The sequence below is a fragment of the Peromyscus leucopus genome, chromosome 5 (genome assembly GCF_004664715.2).
Source record: "Peromyscus leucopus breed LL Stock chromosome 5, UCI_PerLeu_2.1, whole genome shotgun sequence".
Classification (NCBI taxonomy): domain Eukaryota; kingdom Metazoa; phylum Chordata; class Mammalia; order Rodentia; family Cricetidae; genus Peromyscus; species Peromyscus leucopus.
Window position 1 is genome coordinate 29,995,684 of NC_051067.1, and position 21,458 is coordinate 30,017,141.

The 21,458-nt window shown below is 47.5% G+C and overlaps 2 protein-coding genes across 3 annotated transcripts in view; one reads left to right on the forward strand and one right to left on the reverse strand.

Moving 5' to 3' along the window:
• Window positions 1-6,646, forward strand: part of Slc22a23 (solute carrier family 22 member 23) — a 48,819-nt gene extending 42,173 nt beyond the window's left edge. Inside the window, exon 8 of the mRNA XM_028881438.2 lies at window positions 2,431-6,646. Coding sequence (XP_028737271.2) covers window positions 2,431-2,788 — 358 coding nt within the window. The 3' untranslated portion in view covers window positions 2,789-6,646. The remainder of the gene's footprint in view (window positions 1-2,430) is intronic.
• A 1,169-nt stretch (window positions 6,647-7,815) lies between these two features.
• On the reverse strand, window positions 7,816-15,465 carry Psmg4 (proteasome assembly chaperone 4). Of its 2 annotated transcripts, XM_028881447.1 has the most exons (3): window positions 15,180-15,465; window positions 11,869-11,944; window positions 7,816-8,019 (listed from the first exon to the last, which is right to left on the reverse strand). In XM_028881447.1, exons 1-3 carry the CDS (start codon window positions 15,351-15,353, stop codon window positions 7,898-7,900), a joined length of 372 nt encoding a protein of 123 aa, XP_028737280.1. In that variant the 5' UTR covers window positions 15,354-15,465; the 3' UTR covers window positions 7,816-7,897. The 2 variants fall into 2 exon arrangements, with proteins under 2 accessions (XP_028737280.1, XP_028737289.1); XM_028881456.2 differs by lacking the exon at window positions 11,869-11,944 and having other exon boundaries at window positions 7,945-8,019; window positions 15,180-15,459.
• Window positions 15,466-21,458: the final 5,993 nt, after the last annotated feature.

Below are 21,458 nucleotides of genomic sequence, written 5' to 3' on the forward strand. Positions count from 1 at the left end.
TGTATATATAGTTCATCACCCTCCAATCATAAACCATGTCTATCTCCCCTCTAAAGAAAGTCTCATCCACTTTGTACTTTCTACCCTCACTCCTAGAACCAATCACTGTCCTGCTTTCTGTCTCTCTGGAGCAACATTTCTGACATTTCATATCAATGGAATCGTGCAATCAGCATGATTTTTTTTCATGATGTAACACGTAGTGTTTCATGTGTTAAATGGGTAATATTCCATTATACATGGACATGCCACATTTTATTTCTCACCAGTTGATAGAAATTTGGATTGTTCCCAGTGCAATAAGGCATAAACATTGTAGATTTTTGTTTAGGTTATGTTTTTACTTGTTCTATACATGGAATTGCTAGTTATATAAAAAAGTATGTTTCCTTTTAAGAAAATGTCGACCTGTATTCCATCCTGTTACCAGGAGGCTATCAGAGAACTGCAGCCCCTCTAGGTCCTGGCCACCATGTTGTTCTGTCCTTTATTCCAGGCTTGCTCACAGGTCTGAAGTGGCCTTTCAGTGTGGTTTTGATTTGCAATTCATCGACTCAGGCTTCTCTCTCTAGATGTTTGCAGTTTGTCGTGTGTGTGTGTGTGTGCGTGTGTGTGTGTGTGTGTGTGTGTGTGTGTGTGTGTGTGTGTTGAAATGCCTGTTGATACCTTTTCCCCATTTTTCAAGCCAAGTTGAGTTCATACAGATTATGAACTTACATCCTTTGTCAGAGGCAGTGTGGTGTGAAGGAGACCCTGCCTTCATTCTTTAGCACACGGACTACCCTGCTGTGCCAACACTGCTTGTTACATAGCTGCTCTTTGCCCCACATGCATGCCTTTGTCAAAATCCACTGGCTGCCGGTGTAAAGCCCTGTTTCTGAACCCTCGCTGTTCTGTGGATTTGCCTCTCGGTGCCACCATACTGATTGGCACTTCTTCTAAGTTTCACAATGGAGACAGTAAGTCCTCCTCTATTCCTGTCTCAAAATCCCTTCCTGACTATTCTGAGTTTTCTGAACTACCGTGTGAATTTTTGGATAAGTTTATTCTCAGCTAAGATTTTGATAAAGATTGGGGAGAATCCATAGCTCGATTCGGGAAGACTTACTATCTTCACACCAGCGAGTCTTCCAATCCATTTACTTTGAGCTTCTTAAACTTGCCATCAACAAAGCCCTGTAGCTTTCAGCATGTGAGCCTTGCATTTGCTTTCTTGGAAACATTTTCATTTCATTTCTGAAGTTGGTGTTAGTATACAGGCATGTTGTGCTGACCTTGTATCTTGGCACTTTGTGGGGTAGTCTTTTCTGACTTGGGAGCCACCTTATAGTACCAAGTAAGAACCCCATTAGTTGTTCAAGAGCTGCCTCCCAGCGACAGCAGGCACTTCCCCTTCGGCCATTTCCACTCCATGTTTGAGAACAAGGTCCCTGTTGGTGCATAAGTCTTGAGCATCTCCTTTGTAAGGTTCCTCCCAAAGTCGACATCCCTGTACATCCTCTCCGCTCTTCCTGAGGGTGGGCAGGCAACAGTATTCCTCCTGCTGGACATAAGACCACCTCCACCTGTCCCCTGGGCCTGGGGACTGGAGACCAGGCAGTTTTCTGTCCTATTACCTGGGCACTACAGATGGCACACTCCACTCCACCGCCACACCACTGTCTTAGTACCTACAGAGCACCACTAATCCCAGGAATGTTTTAGGTCAAAGTAGAGAAGTTAGAGCCATGGAAGGAGGGTGTCTAAAAGTGTTGCATGTACCGTAATCTCTCTGGGATTCTCGAGGGTTCCTCACTTGCCAGAGGAATAGAGATAAATAATTCCCACTAAGGGTCTGGCCTAGCTGATCTCAAAGTTGTAGGAATCCACAGGTACACCCAAGGTGAAGGTGGCTTGGGATGATGGCCCACCTCTGGGGAACGCTGGGTAGTTCCAACCAGAGCGGGCCCCAATACAGAGACAGAACATCCCTGTGCTTCAATCCATTTTCTGTTGTAGTAACTGACAATTTATAAAGGATACAGCTCGTTCGGCTATGGTTCTGCAGGCTGAGAGGTCCAATGTAGGGGGCTGTACAAGGATCCTTGATAAAGGGAACTCTGCAGAATCCCAAGGTAGTGCAGGGCATCCCGTGGTGACACAGCAAATATGCTAGCTCAGGCTTTTCCTCACCTTATAAAGGCCTATAAAATTATCATCACGGGGGCCCCAACCTCTTGACTGAATTTAATATTCATTATTCCCAAAGGCCCCATATCTGAATTCCATTTGAATTTGAGGATTAGGTTTCTAATGCTGGAAGTTTGTAGGACCTGTCTAAACCAGAGCCATGCTGTGAGCTTGCCCTAGTAGCCCATCAAGCTGCTGTCTCGTTCCACTTGTATCACACACTGTATGCTCCATTTAAGCCTGTGCTCTCTCCCCCTGCAGGTGTGGCGGGCTGGGGCTGGTGCTGGCCAGTGCAGGCTTCGGCATGCTGACAGCACCCATCATTGAGCTGCACAACCAGAAAGGCTACTTCCTGCACCACATCATCTTCGCCTGCTGCACGCTCATCTGCATCATTTGCATCCTCCTGCTGCCTGAGAGCAGGGACCAGAACCTGCCCGAGAACATCGCCAACGGGGAACACTACACGCGGCAGCCATTGCTACCACACAAGAAGGGAGAGCAGCCCCTGCTGCTGACCAACGCGGAGCTCAAGGACTACTCCGGCCTGCACGACGTGGCTGCCGTGGGTGACGGGCTGCCAGAGGGGGCCACGGCCAATGGCATGAAGTCCATGTAGCTCGCTGGGCCACACCACCATTCCACCAGTCCCCTGAGGCGTGAAGGGCTGGGGAAAGTTTGCACACGGATTTATAGACCAGAGAGAAGACACATGGCTGGGGGAGGAAGTCCAACTCTGCTGCTGACTCCACTCAATCGTAAGACTTTCAACTGGTGTGGGGAATTCTGTCTTTCCAGACATCCGAGGAACAGATCTGAGAGATCAGATGTTTTGGAAATAACCCTTTGAAGACTTTCTTTTCTGCCATGAAATGTTTGTATTTATTTTGGTCATTTTTACAAGAAGCACTTTATCCCCTTCCCTCTCACTGATCACGAAGTGGAACCTTCTTCATGAGTGAGGCAGGGTCACTCTGAAGGAAGTCCCTGTAAGTGACCAATGCAGTGGCCAGTCCCCTCCCCAGAGGCCAGACTCAAATCTCCTCCTTCTCTCAAGGAGACAGAGGTCATCTGTAGGCCAGGTTCCCTACCTCCAGGCTCGCTGCCATGGACAGTTGTGCCTCTCAAGTGGAGCATCCTTGGGACTACATTTTAGACAGAGGAAAATGTACATGAATTGGTTTTTTTTTCTATAGTCTGTATATTTTAAAGTTGGGTTTTTTGTTTTTTTTCCTTTCTGTGTGTAAGGTAGTTTCCATCCCATGTTTTGGGAAAGCAGCCCCCAAGTGTCATAAGAGCCAGCTTAATCTTTCTTTCCTTCAGGATCATCCTTTTGTACTTGATCTGGGAGTTTTTGTGGGGAAACTTCCATACTTCACCAGAAATCCTACATGAGGAGAAAGCACCAGTTTCCTGACACTGGGTTTCTTAGTTCAGTCCACAGTAGCTGTTGTGTTGCGGTCTGAGACGTTCGTTTCTGTTAAGACACTTTCCCAGACTGAGTTCCAGCAGCAAAGGCCCCTCTTCCCCAGTCAGCTCTGTTGCCAGCACTACTTGAAAATGTGGTTACTTTCAGAATAACAGGAAAATAACCGAAAAAGACAGCTAAGGCCAATCCCAGGAGGGAGCCTTGCTCTCCCACATACAGCCGCCACCCACATCTCCAGCTCGGATGGCTGTCAGTCTGACGTCACAACAGTGCCCATGGCACCTGGAGGCGCTCCACCTCATGTCTTCCTCAATGGCTTCCTGCCTGTCACTCACTCAGCACAAAAGGGCCCTGGGCAGGAGTGCGGGTTGCTCACGGGTGAGTCCACGTGGCCTCCAGTCCCTTGAAAGCAGCAAGAAGTGAGAGAAAGCAATAACTCACCAAAGCTCAACTCCCATCCTGTGCCAGCCTCCCAGGATGTCCCTTATCTGTGTCCTTCATCTTGCCCCAGACAGCAGGGCACCAGGGCTGCTGAGAAACCAGCCTCTGGACCTCTTGCAGTAGCTCAGGCCCCAGCCTTTCTGGGCATCGTGGCTTCTGATCAACCATCTGCCTTGCCTCTTGCCTTGTGTCTCCACCCTGTGTTCTTCCAGGGAAATCACGGTCTCAGGCCTAGACAGGCAACTAAGTGACTTCTAAGTGACAGTTGCTAGAATTCAAAGGCCGGAACACGGTCGAGTTTATCCCCTTCCAGCTCCTTGTCTGGTCTGTTTCTTACAGTCTTACCTGTTTCTCTTCCCCATTTGATAGATACATCAGCAGAAGCCAGCTGCCTTGATCAAAACCTCCTGAGGGTAGTGATGTGATATGCAGCCATGTTTCCAGCAGCTGGGATATGTTCTCTTCAATGCCTGGCGTCCTGAGGGTTTTGCTTGAGGACTAATGTCTAGGAAGGAAGCTGTGTGGCCAGTCCCTGATACCTGCTCCAAGTCCAGCTTAGCTTCACCTCCCTGGTCTCTTAGTCACCTCCTTCCCATGCCTTGATGTTAGTACACATCCTCTTCCCAAAGCCTCTCTACATCTGTGCAGCCTTTGCGTGCCAAACTTGTAAGATACCTTTCACCTTTCCCAGGGCACCTGCTACCAAGTCACCTGGTAGCAAACTCTTGTTAAGTACAGAATGAGACATCTCATAGTCGAGAGCAATCTCACACTGGTTGCGCTATCCTTCTTAAGAGTGCTGCGAAACCGCTGGGGAGGTAGTGTCAAGGTCCAGCACTTCCAAACGTCAAGGTCTCCAACCTGCACCTCAGATGACAATGATAAAACCACTGGCCAAGGCAGACAGTGTTAATGGCTGCAGCAATCACAGCCAACCTATCAGGGATAAGCAGAGAAGCTGCCACTGAGGCAGGGGCCAAGGGACCACCAACCAGAGGAAGTTCAGAAGGCTGACTGCTGGCACTGTCTTGACCTTCATGTGGCAACCTCAGGAGACTGCTGAGTGGTTCAGTTTCTGCCTCAGAGTATGGATACCTGAAGTTGCTAGGACACCTCATGAAAGGTAGCCAGAACAGGAAAGATTGCTTGTAGGCAAGCTTGTGGTGTGGTCTGATCAAGTCAGAAAGGCAGCAGGGTACCCAGGCCTCAGACACTCGGGACTAGCTCCATAGGAAGATGGCGGCAGTCCAGCTCCCTGATACCAAGCTATCATCCCTAAATTCAGGCCTGTGCTCCTGTGGGTAGCTGCTTCTCAGGCACTGGCCCTTTGTGTTGGGCCCCTCTGTCCCTGGGGAACACTAGAAGGTCTGTACTCCTACTTTCCACCCACCCCTGCACCTGTTTTCATAACTTACGCACAAATGTGAACACCCAAGACAGGGCTGGATCAGTTCTTCGTTTCGCTCTTTATTAAGTCAAATATTATGAAATATCTAATTATTAGCACCCAAGACAAATAGGAAAAAGGTTTAGATGGGGTTTTATGTGTGTGTGTGTGTGTGTGTGTGTGTGTGTGTGTGTGTGTGTGTGTGTGTTTTAAGACTATAATCACCTGCAACTGGAGGCCAGGGCTGATAAGCGGGTTTGGCCACCAAATGGAAAGCAAGCAAAACCAGACCTTGTGAAGGGAGTATCCCATGCAGTCATGACTACACTACTTCCCAGAGCCAAACAAGGAGTCCCGGAACTGGAGGTGCCATTCAAAGACTCTCGTGACCGTTACACAGCCAGCCCTTCCCTGGGTGGCACACAGGTTGAGGGAGGCCCACACTTCAAGTCCTCCTTGTTCTGAAGGACACCACCTCACTCTGATGTATTGTGTGTGTTTTGGAGCAGTGTGTTGTGTCTAGTGAGGAACGCTTCCCTACCTCTGTCCTCTCTGCAGCCCGACCATGCGTGCTTCTACTCTAGGAGCCGCGTGACTGTACGTGTGGACGGGGGCGGTACCTGTTCACAGCACAAGTTTATGTTGAGCTCTGAACTGTCATTCACAGCTGCGTGTCTGCATGGTGTCGCATCTGTTGTACCTTCGGGGGAGATTTGTATGTAAATGTACAGAAATAAAAATGTTGCCCCATTAACAGATTTCCTCTGGAATGTCTTCCCTACCTCACCTGATGGTGTCCACGAAGGGCATTTCATGACCACTGAGGACGCGTAATAAAAGCCTCCATGTTGATCAGACCTCCCCGCCTCACTGCTTTCAAGGCTTCTTCTGTCAGCGGCCTTCACCTGCCCTGGGATGGTGGGGCCTCTCATTCTGCTTTAAGAGTCCTAGTCTTAGAGGGCAGTCAGAGGCTGAGATCGGATTAAACTTAAATGTTTATGTGATTCTCAAACCATCTGAGAATTCAGCACATTTAAGAAGAATTTTTTTTCTCATTTGTGTTCTGCTAATCCGTGGCCTGAGGATTCCTAGAGAGGTCAAGGAATGACTATCTACACTGTGATTCTGTGAGGAAAGACTGATAATCCAAAACTCTCTTCTCTAATGTAGTATTTTTTAACAAGAAAACAATATTTCTTTAATAAAGCATTTATACCAAACTCTTCTCTCCATAGCTGATTTTGTGTTACTTACTATTCTGTCCTAGAGAGCTATCCACTGGGCTTTCCTCACTGCAGAAACACTGGCTGAGGCCTCAGAGATTGGCATGGAAAGTATGCAGGAGGCAGCCCCTTGAAGCACAGACATTACTCTTAACCGCCCTTATACCTGCCCCTGCCTGGCTCAGTGCAAAACTCTTAGCACTGTGCAAAATAATTATGCCTACCTCTCGACACAAGAGGGTCCAGTGGTGGTCACCTTTTGTAAAAACATGGTTCTCAACACATGAACCTCCGGTGGAAAAATCACAAGTAGAGCCCAAGTAGTAGCCAGGAAAAGGCTAAGGATTAACAATGGCAGAAGGGCAGGGACTAGGGAGAAAGGAAAGAAAAGGTGACCGTTAGAGCAAGGGGGCCTGAGGCATTGGTGTCCATAAAACAAAGTTAAAACCGAGGCTGACATGTGTACAGTTTGCAAAGCATTTCTACACACTTAACCCAGCAAGCTAGGGATTACTGCCATTTCTCAGATGGAAAGAACAGCCAAAAACCTAGACTCCGCAGAGACCACAAGTCTAGAAAGCTGCACTAAGGTTCAAATGTAGCTTTAAAAAACACAAGTAAACCAGGAGGTGGTTGGCGCACACCTTTAATCTCAGCACTAGGGAGGCAGAGGCAGGCGGATCTCTGTGAGTTTGAGCCCAGCCTGGTCTACAGAGCTAGTTCCAGGACAGCCAAAGCTACACTGAGAAACACTCTCTCTCTCTCTCTCTCTCTCTCTCTCTCTCTCTCTCTCTCTCTCTCTCTCTCTCTCACACACACACACACACACACACACACACACACACACACACACACACACGTGTGTGTGTGTGTGTGTAAGGCACTCAGAAGACTGGCCTATCAGTTCATAAGACATAAGCCTCTAGACCTGCCACGTGAGCCTCAAGCACAGCCACTGTGGCTCTTGACTCTCACCGGGAATGTGTGGAACACAGAAGCCACTGATTTAAACTCTTTCCAATAACACTTTTGCCCCTTTCTCTAGCACTGAACAGTCAGAGGTGTCTACTGTCTGCCCCTTTTCTTCTTCCATGCCCGTCAGTTCAAGCTTTGTGAGACCCACACTAAGAGGAGAAAGCCCAGGAAATAAACTCTTTAAAGCGAAGTATGAATACAGCCTGAGACACAACCCAACCTGTTTATTGAAATGTAATTAATACACAAATTACACCCTCTTTCTCCTGCCACTCAGAACTTCTCCGGAAACGTCTCCATTTCTTCCTTGATCCTGTTTTCTACGAGTAACGTGAAGTTATTGTCTGTGTTGGGGAGGTTGTAGCTGACAAACACCTGTTTACTGGTCTTCCTGGCTAAAAAGAGAAAAATATGTTGACAGCCACAACCAAAATACCCTGAGTCCATATTCCACAAACCTACCTAGAGCTGGGAAGTGCTTAGGAAGAGAATGGGATTTGGAGAAGACTTCTCAAGGGCTCGACATGCAAATGGACATCTAGCCCCTCCTTGACTCGGGAGCAGTGGATTTAGTACAGGCCTAGCAGCAGCGCTACAGTTCAAGAAGAACTGCAGAGTCTCTAGCCCACCCTAGCTCCTGCAGGGGAAAGATAGTGGTGGGGCCAGCAGTCAGTGCTAGAAAGTTCTCAGGTGACCACACACTAGATCTGAGAACCTCTACCCTACATGGGGCTCCTGGCTTAGAAGGTTTGGGATTCTGTTATTTCAAAAACATTAAAATATTGAAGTTCTCCATCACCACCACCCACCTCTATCATTTTCCACTGCCCTAGGAGTAATGCTTATTTTATGCATGTACATATTTGTATATATGTACACACACAGGCATGCATGTGCATTTTCTAGAACCAATAAACAGGTGAGGCACCGACGGAAATGCAAACATGAAGCTCACTTACATGCCTAGAATCGAGAAGGCAACACCCTGAGCAGAAGCAGGCAGCGAGGGCAGGCCAGGGTCTCATGCAGCAATGCCTGGGCAGTGGCCTGACCTCTTCCCTGGCCTCACCCATGCCCAGGGCACCTGTCAGAACACCAATCCTTCCCTCTAGTCTGGTGACCTCACCCTCCTCTCCAGGCAGTAGGGCTGGGGCAGCCACAACACCGTGACTAAAGCCTGCTGTCAGACATGCCACGGGTGGTGACTCTGCCCCCCTCAACTCTTTCCTGCAGTCGGAGGAGGGGGTCAGCGAGGACAGAGACAAAGCTGCCTTCAAGCCTGGTCTTTCCCGCTCCACCACAGCCTGAAACCTTTGGGCTCCAGATCCTCCTTTGTAAATCGAAGGCAGTTAGGCCTCGGACTCCCAAAGACCTTTTAAATTATTTTCTTCATTAGATATTTAAGACTCGGTGTTTGGTTTCTTTGGGGCTTGTTTGTTTTTAGATAAAGAGATCTTGGGGAACGCCACTGACTGGGCAGCTGATGTGTCTCTAAAAGAGCCCTGCCTCTGCTCTAAGAATAGCTCAGTGGATTGTGTGGCACATGAACTACATCTCAATAAATAAAGCTAGTTTTATTTTGTTCTGGGTTTTTAGTTTTTGGAGACAGGGTTTCCCTGTGTAGCCCTGGCTGTCCTAGGAGTAGCTCTGTAAATCAAGATGGCCCCCAACTCAGCCACCAGCCTCTGCCTCCCAAGTGCTGGGATTAAAGGTGTGAGGCACCACGCCCAGTATGTTGTTTTCTTTTTTAAAAAAGAATGTAAAAACATAAATAAGTGAAAGGATGTAGCCAGACATACTGGTACACATATGTCATCTGAAATCCAGCAGTTAGGAGGCGGAGATGGGAGGCTAACCCTATGTTCTAGGCCAGCCAAATCAAGACAGACAGACCCCGTCTTTGAAGAAGAAGGGGAGGAGGGCATCTGGACCAAAGCGGCTGTTCAGTTAGCGCAGAAGGCAGTGCCTTACAATGGCTTACAGCATTTTGTTTGGACCAGCCACCACTTTGCTGCATGCAGTGTGCCCAGGGGTCCCAAACAGTGTTCTGCTCAGCCCAAGGAGTGGAGCAGGGAGACCCAACAAGTCCCCCACCCCCCACCCAGCCATCTCCCCATCCCATCCCCTTAGGTGCAAGAGGGAGCCAGGGAATTGCTAGTTTAGAAAATGATCTGAGAACCAGTCACGTATGGCAAGATAGTGAGATCCACCAAGACCAATGAGAAAGGGGCCATAAAATCACAGTATTAGTCTCTCTTCTCAATGGTGGTGGCATGCCCTTCCCTCTCCCCAAAGGGCTCCGATCAGTCTAATTGCTAAGGCGGCCACTGCGTCTGTGGCTCAACCTTCCAGGGCCATCTCTGCTCTGAAAGGCGGCCAGAGCTCAGTGTCTCCTCCTGCAAGCAAAGCTATGAGGCAATGCTTCCATGGCCACTGAGAACCCTGTCTCTTACCCTGTCTGTGGTCATCTTCCATAGACGTTACTGCAGGTCACCTCTGTCTTTATTATACGTTACTGATACCTGTCCAGGCCCGAGAGACCAGTCAGCCTGGGACTTGGCTTTCTTAGACACAAGGAGCCATACCAGGTCACCGAGTTACTTTGCACAAAACCTGGTATTAGGCCTCTATCTCAGAGATATTCTTGAGCCATTTTTGGTATGAAATCATTGGTGGCACACACTAGGATATGTTGAAAGGGCAAAGGCAAGAGAATCATAAATTTAAGGCCAGCCTGGGTTATACCTTCGGGCCTGGAGAGATGGCTCAGCCACTAAGAACAAATACTGTTCCTGCAGAGGACTGGAGTTGAGTTCCTAGTACCTGTGTTAGATGTCTCACAACTACCTGCAACCCCAGCTTCAGAGGATTCAACACTCCTCTGGCCTCCAAGGGCACTGCGCTCACATGCACAAACCCATACTAAAACATACACATACATGCATTAAAAATACCATCTTTAATTTAAAAAAAAAAAAAACTTTTATTCATGGCATGCCAGACAAATTTTTGCCACCCTTCTCTACTAGGGACTGTCACTGCAGCTCAACCCAGCATCCTGTCCCCATACATATGGATACTTCCCTCAACTCTGTCAAGGGGACATGAGCACACAATAATCTGCTTGACATAAGTGTGTTAGCACTTCTGTGTTTAAAAACACACAAGGAAGCACTTAGAGGCAAAGAGTATTACGTCCCCCACTGACTTTCACTGGGGAGAAAATGTAAACTCCGAAAGGGCAGGGCAAAAACTAGAAGCCTTGGTATAGACGCAACAGAAATTCTTTCCTACAAACTCAAAATTACTTCCATTTGTTTCCAGCCTAGGACCCTGAAAGTTCCTGTGACCTCTGTTCTCCCTGGCCTCTAACTATAGACTACGACAAGTCTGGAGCCTTCCTGAATTGGAGGTGTTCCTCCTGGTTGTGTGCTAGTTGCTCATATGTAGGTGACTGAAAGTAACAGACTTTCCTACTTATCAAGATCATACAATTTTTTTTGTACAACTCCAAACACAACTGATATATCCATTTCTTAAAACTGGTGATTGGGCTCTTTCCTGTCACAGCCCCTTGGCTAGGATTCAGGGGGACCCTGGCTGGGATCACTGGGCTCAGAAATGGCTAGGGATGCTGGAGAACACCAAGGCTAAGCCACTGATGAGGACCCCCTGTGCATACAGCCATGGGCAACTGGGGCTGGAGATCATAAAGCACAAGTTATTCTTACCTAAATCACCTGTGCGTTTATAATAAAAAAAGAAGGCACACCTGGGAAGAGCGGGGCCTTCAATCTCACGCTTTCGGGTAAACACCCACTCTACTGTGCACTCACTTTCCCAAGCTCTGGCTGTCATACTGAGCCTGAGAAATAGTCCTTCCTGCCACAGGCTCCACAGGGAGCCACCCTGAGCAGCTGCCCCTGGGCAGGATGCATTCTCTCCCACAAGGAGATGATACGCTCACTGAAAGAAAATAAATCAGCTCATGGATTCAAGTGGGGAGCCAAGAAAGTTGTGGGAGCTTCCAAAAGTTCCCTGGGACCATGATACTGAGACAGGGGACACAGGGACAGGTAGATATGTTCCATAAAAAGACCCAAAGGCCAGAGGTCTGCTTCCAACAGTAATGAGGCAGTTAGTTGTCCCTAATATGAAGATCTTGACTTCTGAGGTCATTTGCCCTAGGACATGAAGCGGTGGGTCCCATCTGGCTGGTAAGAGCACTAGCTGTGGGTACATACCTAAGCGCTGGGCAAGGCCACTGGAGGTCGTGTCAGAAGTGTCTCCAAAAAGGGAGGTGCACACAGGGATGGGGTCCTAAAGAGAAAAAGAAAAAAAAAGAGCAGAGTATACTATAGATTGTCCTCAACCAGGCAGCTTTGGGTTCCACACAAGGTGTCAGGGCAAGAAGAGGACATACAAATGTCCCCAGGGGGTGGCATTTAGTCAACAGCCAAAAGCCAGATGACCCAACACAGAAGAGGTAGTAAAATCAGGGCAAACAGAAGCCACCTGTAATGGGACCCAGGGAGCTGCTTATAGACCCTATGACCGATTTCATATAAAGGGACTGTTTTTGTGTTACAGACTCCCAAGTATGCTGAAGGGCATTCCAACCAGAAGGGAAGCAAACGAACTCATGATGGCCACAGTAAAAAAAAAAAAATGTGACCAGAGTCTCTGGGTGCCTGGTCCAGTTCCTCACTGAGAAGCAAGGTCCTGCCTTCCTCAGGAAAGCCTACAGCTCTCATTCCCTGAAGGCTTGTGAGGACTTCTGAAGGTTAGTAAGTGACCTAGGACTTTGAAAAGACACCAGCTACCAGCATCCAAACAGCAAAATTAAAGCCTTGTATGAAATAGTTGACCAATCTTGTTTTGGTTAAGAAATAATAAAATGTAACACAGTAGTGTGCTTGCCTAGCACGCACAAGGCCTTGGTTCAATATCTAGCACCTCCCTGACCCTACCCCCACCTCCACCCCCACACACAAAAAAAGCTTGTTTGAAAAGGAAAAAGCCCACTCACTACCTTGCTCTGGGGTTTGGTACCCTGGCCACACTATCCAGGTGGAGACAACTGAACTGATGAGACATCATTTCCTAAGGGCTTAAAGTCACTTTCAGAATTTCTTTAGGTATATAGAAAACAAGATTAAAAAAAAAAAAAGCAGGCAATAAATGAATCCATTTCTGAATTTTTTTTTTTGGCTGAAAAGATACAAAAATATAATGGTAAACCTGCTGTTTACAGACTCTGAGTTCAACATTTGGCTTAAATACAACAATATTTAAACTCAACCCTCCTGAAGGTAAACCTACCTTACCAGCTGGCTTTGTTGCTCCAAAAATAAAATTTTAAACCCCATCTTGTTACTGTTCTTAACATAGCTCATTACTTTCACATTGGACATTGGTCTCTCAGTAGAAATATGCTCAAAGCCACATTTACGAGCCCTTCCTTTGATCCCTGCTATAGGTCAGGAATACCTTTCATCCCAAGTCAGCCACCCTTAGGGCTGATAGGCTCAGCATCATCCTCTCTGGGTACCAAAACCCCTGCTGCTGTCAAGACAGGCCAGCTAGAGAAGCGGCTTCATCCTGTAATTTCTGTTCTCCATCGTTTGTTGAGGACATACAAGTTTAGGAGGAAGAGAAGGGACGGGGACACACACACACACACACACACACACACACACACACACACACCCTTTGGCAATGCCCTCCATGGGCCAGCACTGCTTTTCTAGAAATGATCAGACAGTAAACAGTTTAGGTTTCAGAGGCCACAGGCCCTCTAGTAGAACTGTTCAGCCCTGCCATCAAAGCACAAAAGCTGTCCCAGGCTCTACCTGCCCAGACAGATGTGGCCATGTTTTAGTAAAACTTGATTACATAATCCTTACTGCCTGACTGGCTACAATTCAGGACTCCCTGAAGAAGTCTCAACCATTCTCCAAGTGACTTAATGAGCAGCCTGAGAGGCACTAGACACAAACCTTGCCTTGGAACACTACAACTTGAGAGGAGGCCAGCATCGCAGGAGTGACTGGGCAGGAAAGAACACTGAGAGAAAACAGGCCCTGTGGGGGTCACCGAAACCTGAGGATCATATTCAGAGTTCATCATGAAGGGTCTTTAGCAGAAGAATGGCAATGTCTGACCTCTTTTTTTTTTTTTTGCCTCTGTGTACAGTGTGCAAGCATATGTGCATGCATGTTCCATATATATATACAGGTGCACATCCACACTCACACACAGTAACATGTACACACACACACACACACACACACACACAAACACGTGCGCGCTCATACCAGAGCCCTCCATCCAATATGAGTAGTATGTTCAAAGAAGAGACAAGGCCTGGGGGTTCCACTCAGTGGAGCACTTGTATAGCACAAGCAAGGCCTCAGATTCAATCCCCAGCCCTGGGGAGGAGGCGGCTCTAGCGCAGACCCCTCTCGGAAGAGAAGACAGACACACAGACACACAGGGAGAAAGCAGCCCTGTGCTGTGCGAAGGAAGACTGCAGCGGGCATCTAAGAGCCGAGGGCCATCGATGACTGCGGCAAACCACATGAAGCTGAAGGCCCCATGGGACGGTTTTTCCTTCAGTCTCCAGGTTTTGGACTTGGGATCTCCAGCACTTCGAAAATAAACCAGTGCTTTAGTGTACCCAGTTTGTGGTACTTTGTTAGCACAGCCCTAGGAAAGGCATGCAGACAGCAAGGGGGAAGCAGAGAGTTCTAGCTCTGGGTGACAGACATCAAGGCGGAGTCACACTAGCTCATGTTTTCACTGACAGACGTGCCCAGGGTTTAATGACTCTGGACACATGAATCCTGAGAGAAGGAAGGGCCAAGGACAGCCAGAGAACACTCAGACTAGGTGGGGTTGCCAGTACAGAGATGAAGGGCCGTGGGACCAACAGTGAAGAGGAGAGAAAGTTCGTCTTGAGTTTGTCGGTCAAGTACCTATCATCAAATCGAAGCTCCAAGTTCAGAAAAGGAAAAAAAAAAAGTTTTCTAAACTCAATGTAAATTTTAAACGTCAGTGTGGCCAAAAAAAAAAAAAAAAAAAACCTAACCAAACAAACAAAACCGGCTGATGGCACACACGCACACAGACGCACGCACGCGCGCACGCACACACACACACGCACACACACACACATCTCGGGGTGCTGGTGCAAGGAGAGCAGAGGTTCTGGTGGGCTCAGAGCTCAGGGCTGGGCTGAGCGCCCTTTACGGAGATGCAAGTGCGGACGACTCCAGGGTTCGCCCCCGGTCTAGAAGCAGGCCTAAGGGCCTCCAGTCCGAGGTATCCAAGAAAGACCTGGGGACGCGCTGAAGGCCCTAAGAATCCCCCTCGGGGCTCCACGTGCTCAGCCTCGTTCCCACTCGCCTCTCCGGTTCCAGCCCCCTCCCCTGCGGTCCCCACTTGCCAGCCTCCCCACTAAAGTCCACCAGGCCCTTCGGCCTAGGCCCCGCCCCCAGATCCCCACCAAGTTCCTGGCCCACCCCCTTCCTGCCCAGGCCCCGCCCACACTCACGTAGCGGCTGCACATGGCCACCGCGAGGTTGCGTAGATGCGGCGTCGCCCCCACCCACAGGAAGAGCGAGTCTGTCAGGCGCATGACGTGGAAGTGGACGAGCTGCTCCCACAGCCTTGCGCTGAAGTTGTGAAGCGACACGTCCGCGCCCGCGGCGGCCTGCGGCTCCTCCATTCCGCCCGCCACCCGGGCCACGGCACGGACACCAGGCTGGCGCGGGCGGCCAGACCAGAGAGAGCGAGCGCCGAGAGGCCCAGGGCGCTTTTCCTTTCAGATGCGCGCGCCGGGGAGGGGCGGGGCGAGCGCGAGGGGGCGGGGCTTAGGGGCTGCCCCAGGCCGACTCTAGACCCAGGATGTTCACAATGGTCCATTTGGGCGGAAACCCAGTCTCGCCTAGGAGTCTGACAGTGACCTCTGGGGACTCTCTGAACTCCCCCTGTCCTGTCCGTTCCCTTCTCCCCAGGAGTGCGTGTTAGTGGGCTGAAGCCAGCCTCAGCGTCTTCCTTTGCCCAGACATTCACTCTGAGCGTTTTAGCAGCCGCCACCTCCCATTCCCTCTCCTGGCTGTCTCTGAAGCAAGCCTCGGATAACCCTACTTAACAGCAACGATCCTGGGAGAAAGCTTTAAAAAGACCATGGCGGGAGGACAGGCTCTTTGGACACAGGCATGCACACCCCTAGTTGCCATCATGTAAAATGCGGGCCTTGCGCTAACCCTTTAACTTCTCTGAGACTTGGTTTCCTCATGAGCAAAATGGAAATACAAGTACGGAGCTTTTAAGATGTGAGAAAGAACATGAGAGTGCATGGGAAGCCCTATGGAGTGTGGTGATATGCCTACCCAGGGACCCTTTAATTTTAACCACTGGGACACTAAGGTGTTTGGAATGAGGCCCTTGATGGGTTGAGAGAGGCCTGTAAACCTTCCTGCCCAGTTCTAGCTTTTTACTGCTGACTTGGAGGCTCACTGAGCTGTAAGAGGTCTGCTTAACTCTGCAGTGATTCTAAGTGAACTAAACTGAGGTTTCAACGGGTGATATGGTTTGAATATGGCTTGTGGCCCCCTAGATCCATGGTGAGGTGTTTTGGTCCTCCTGGGAGACCGTGAAATGATGGGGAGAGAGGGCCTGTCTGGAAGGCTACATCACTGAGGACCAGGAGGTATTTCTCCGGCAGAGGTCCTGAGGTATTACTATCAAAGCAACAAGCCCAACTACACCCATCCCCTTTCTGCCTACACTTGGCTCAAGCTGTGACCTCTGTCCCTATTTGTGCTCCTATGACTGCCACCCACCATTCACTATTCGTTCACCACGATGTCCTCCCCTAAGTCAGCCAATGCAGATACCATGCTCCTGAATCTCCCAACCACCGTAAACTAAAATCTTTCCTCTATATAAAGGTAATTGCCTCTGGTATTTCATTTTAGTAACACGAAACTGATAATATAGCATGGGTTTTGGTTGGTTGGTTGGTTTTTAGTTTTTCGAGACAGGGTTTCTCTGCGTAGCTTTGCGCCTTTCCTGGAACTCACTCTGTAGCCCAAGCTGGCCTCAGACTCACAGAGATCCACCTGCCTCTGCCTCCTGAGTGCTGGAATTAAAGGCGTGTGCCACTACTGCCCGGCGCAGAGTGTTTTTTATACTTTGGTTCTATTTGCTAATTATTCAATGATTCAGGTCATATTTTAACAGCATTATTAAAGTATAAGTAGCATGACTGCACATGTTTCAAATGTACAAATTAGGGGGTGGGAAGCTTGGAGGAAGGGAGTGGGGGAATGGATGTGACAAAAATAAATTATACACATGTATGAAATTTTCAAGAAAAAAATAAAACATGCCAATTGAAGTTTTAGCATCTGTATATCCCATGAAACCACCTTCAGAGTCAAAATAACAAATCTAGTAACACTAGTCTATGTTGTTGCTATAGGTTACTGTGCATTTTCTAGAGTTTTATATAAATAGAATTGCACCATATATTTGACTTTTCTCTTGCATCTTTCGTACATTAGAATCTCATCAAGACCCTTCCAGGTTATATGTATCAGTACTTCACTCCTCGTCATTACTGAGCTGTGTTCTATTGCATGGACACCACCATCTGTTTATCCACTCACAGGTTGATATTCATATGGGTTGTTTCAGTTGTTTTTCTTGATTTTACAGTAAGATATACAAACATATGCATACAACTGAGCCTCTGTGTGCTTTCATTTCTCATAGATAAAAATCATGGAGTGGGATGGCTGTTCCCTACAGTTGTATATTTGCATGTTTTAAGAATCTGCCAAACCATTTCCCCACAGGTCTCTACATTTCCATCGGCAGCACCTGAGAGCTTTGGATCCATCACATGCTCACCAGGCAGCGACTGTGTAGTGCAGCTGTTCTTTCACTGGTAGCCATCCTGATAGCCATAGATTGGAACAACATTGCTATTTTAATTTGCATTTTCTTATTAGCTAGGGGACTTCAGTTCACATCTGTACCAAACATAAAACTGCACTGAAATGGTTCATAAATCTCAACATAAAACCTGGAACTATGAAACACAGAGCAAGGCGAAGGAGAAAACCTGTCATCTGACAGAGGTTTCACAAGAGTGTGTGTGATTCACTCAATTGGACTGCATCAAAACTAAATTCTTCTGCTCTTAAAAAAAAAAAAAAAAAAAACATTAAGAAAGTGAAAAGATGGGCTGGAGAGAAGGCTCAGAGGTTAAGGGCATTGGCTGCTCTTCCAGAGGTCCTGAGTTCAATCCCCAGCACCCACATGGTGGTTTACAACCATCTGTAATGAGATCTGGTACCCTCTTCTGATGTGCAAGCATACATGCAGGCAGAACATTGTATACATAATAAATAAATAAATCTTAAAAAAAAAAAAGAAAGAAAGAAAGAAAGAAAGAAAGAAAGAAAGAAAGAAAGAAAGAAAGTGAAAAGATGGCAGGCAATAGTGTTGCACACCTTCAAACCCAGTCCTCAGGAGGCAGTGATAGGCGGATGCATCTCTGTGTTCAAGGCCAGCCTAGACTACAGATCGAATTCCAGGACAGCCAAGGCTACACAGAGAAACCCTGTCTTGAAGACAGAAAAAAAGGAAGGAAGGAAGGAAGGAAGGAAGGAAGGAAGGAAGGAAGGAAGGAAGGAAGACAAGCCATAGACTAGAAGAAAGTACTTACAGAGCAAATGTCTTATACAGAATTTATAGTCAAAATATATAATAAATTCTCAAAGTTTAATAATAAAACTAACATTCCTTTTTTTCTCTTCCTTCCTTCCTTCCTTCCTTTCTTTCTTTCTTCCTTAAAATGTGGGAGGCTGGAGAGATGGCTCAGGGTTAAGAGCACTGGCTGATCTTTCAGAGGACCTGGGTTCAATTCCCAGCACCCACATGGTAGCTCATAACTGTCTAACTCCAATTCCAACACTCCTTCTGACTTTCCTTGGCACCAGGCACATACATGGTGTACAGACACACATGCAGGCAAAACACCCACACACATAAAATAAAATTTTTTAAAATTAAATAAATGCAAATGAGTAATCCATACATTGTGGTTCAAACTTGTAATCCCAGCACTATGGAGGTTGAGAGGCAAGAGGATCATGGGTTCAAGGCCAGCCTCGGCTACAGGGCAATTTCCAAGCCAGGACAGGCTATACAGGGAGACACTGAGAATCAAAACAAAGATCTCCTTTTTAAAAACCTGGGGCTTCAGCTCAGGCCCTCACTGGCCCTGGGATACCGGGCAGTGCCCCTCAATGGACACTGCAGTGGGAGAGCTGCACCCTCCATGGGAGAGCTGGCCTCCCTGCACTCAGGAGAGATGGCCCCACCCCTCACCATGGGTGTGGAAGAGCTGGCTCTGCCCCCTCACCTGAGGGGGCCCGTCCCAGTGGCCTGGACCAATCAGCTCAGCTACCACCCAGACTCACATCCTGGGCCTTGGGTTGGCCCACCCTAACATCTACCCCATCTATGACCTGCTGGAGCACATGAAAGGGCTGGTCCTGCGGAACAATAACCACAGACTCTCCACGACCCAGGGCAATGGCAGGATATCGGAGAGGAGTCTCCGTGAGGGTCCAGTGATAATGAGTTTGCCAGAGGCCTGGAGCCAGATCAATGACTCACAGCAATGAACATTTCATGGGTTAGGCTGATTGGAAAAAAGAGTGTACTGTGTGACACTCGGCAGCACCCGATGCCACGAGGATGAATGAAGAGGTGTTGGAAAGATGGAGGAGCGAGGTGGGTTTTTTTTTTTTGCCTGTTTTGTTTTGTTTTTAATTGCTTTTGGGGGAGCATTTCTTGGGGGGCTCCAAGAGTGAGGGGAGGAAATAGAGGTACTGGGAGGTGAGTGGGATTGGGGTTCATGATGTGAAATTCCCAAAGAATCATTAAAGAATTATATTATAAAACAAAACAAAACCTGAGGCTGAATCTAGGCGTTATGGCATATGCCTTTAACCACAGCACAGGCAAAGGCCAGTAGATCTCTAGGAGTTTTCAGGCCAGCCAAGCCTGCATTGTTACATAGTGGGACTCCATCTCAAAAATGGAGGTGAGCAGGGGAAGGAAGAGGAGAAAAAGAAAAGGTAAAAGAGTTGACTAAAGGCCTTACCAAAGAAGATACATGATGATAAGCCTCTGTTCAGTCCGCAGTACCGTAAGCTCTATGAAGGTGGCACTCTGATTTTCCATAGAGTTACAGTAAGCCCATTGTGGTGGTTTTGATGAGAATGGCCCTCATAGGCTCATATATTTGAATACTTGGTGCTCAATTGGTGGAACTGTTTGGGAAGGATTAGGAGGTGTGGCTTGTTGGAGGTAGACTCTGAGGCTCCCTGGTGTGCTCTCAGCCTCTGCTTGCAGTCCAAGATTTGAGCTCTCTGTGGATGTGCTTAGTCACTTGCTACCTGCTACCTCCACTCCACCATTGTTGTGGGATATATGTACACTGTGTGAAAGGGTATTGCTGTGATTGTATAATAAAAAGCTGACCGGCCAATAGTTAGGCAGGAGGTATAAGTGGGACTTCTGGGGAGAAGGAGGAAGAAGAGGAAGAATGAAGGCACTCAGGAGACATGGAGAGGAAACAGGAAGTACAAGATGGAAGAGAAATAACATCATGTGATAAAATTTAGATTAATATAGATGGATTAATATAAGTTATAAGAGCTAGTTAGGAACAAGCCTAAGCTAAAGGCCAAGATTTCATAATTAATAAGAAGTCTCCTTGCCATTATTTGGGAGCTGATGATATGGAGAAAGACTCGTTACAAATCATCATGGATGAGAACTCTGAAACTGTAATCCCCAAATAAGCTCTTCCTTCTGTAAGTTGTCTTGTGTCTTATTACAGCAATGGAAATGTAACTAACATATCCACAGTAAGTAAAAAAAGGCCTGTGCCACACCTAACCTCAGCATTCCAGTTTTGGACCTTAGCCTACTGGGGGGTGTCAGTAAGGGCCCTGCATGGCCGACTGGGGTCTGCCTGACTTCCCCAGAGAGGAAATAACTACTTATTGCTATCCTAGGAAAATTCCAGATATAAAATTCCAAATACAGTTTCTGCTGAATACATATCACTGCCATACTATCACAGAGTTGAGAAATAAATAACGGAGTTAGAGATTGTCTGTAATGTAGTCTAAACTATCAATATGATAGCAGTAAATGAAGTTAACCAATCCTGCAGCCATGCAGAGAACAGGAAGGGTGCCACCCTCAGGCAAAGGATTCTAGCACATTCCTGGAACATGGAAAGTAGACAGACTCTTCTCTAATGAAACAGCAGGTTAGGAATCCAGAAAGACCAGTGCAGAAACAGAAAAAATGAGCAACAGAAGAAATAATATGATTAAAGTGCATCAGATGCATGTATGGAAACATCATAATGGAACTCCGTTGTGTTGTAGGAATCTAGCAGAGTCAGTGTATCGAGCGTAAACATTAGAACAGAACAGTTGTTTTCCAGAAGTACTTTGACCTTGAAGAAATCATGGTGGAAATCAGTGACTGTTTTCTGTGATTTATAGAGTTGTTTTTCTGAAGCAGCCTTACAACCTTTGCATGACTTTAGTCATAAGACACTTCTGGCACACCCGGAGCTCTTGGATTATTGGGTACTGCACACAGTACAGAATAAAGACTAAAGTGGTGGGTGTGATGTTTTCCTTCAGAAAAACAGATAGATTAGATCAGGGACTTGGGGATGAGGAACTTGTTTATCAAAAAACAACTTTGTGTAACCATCAATAAATAC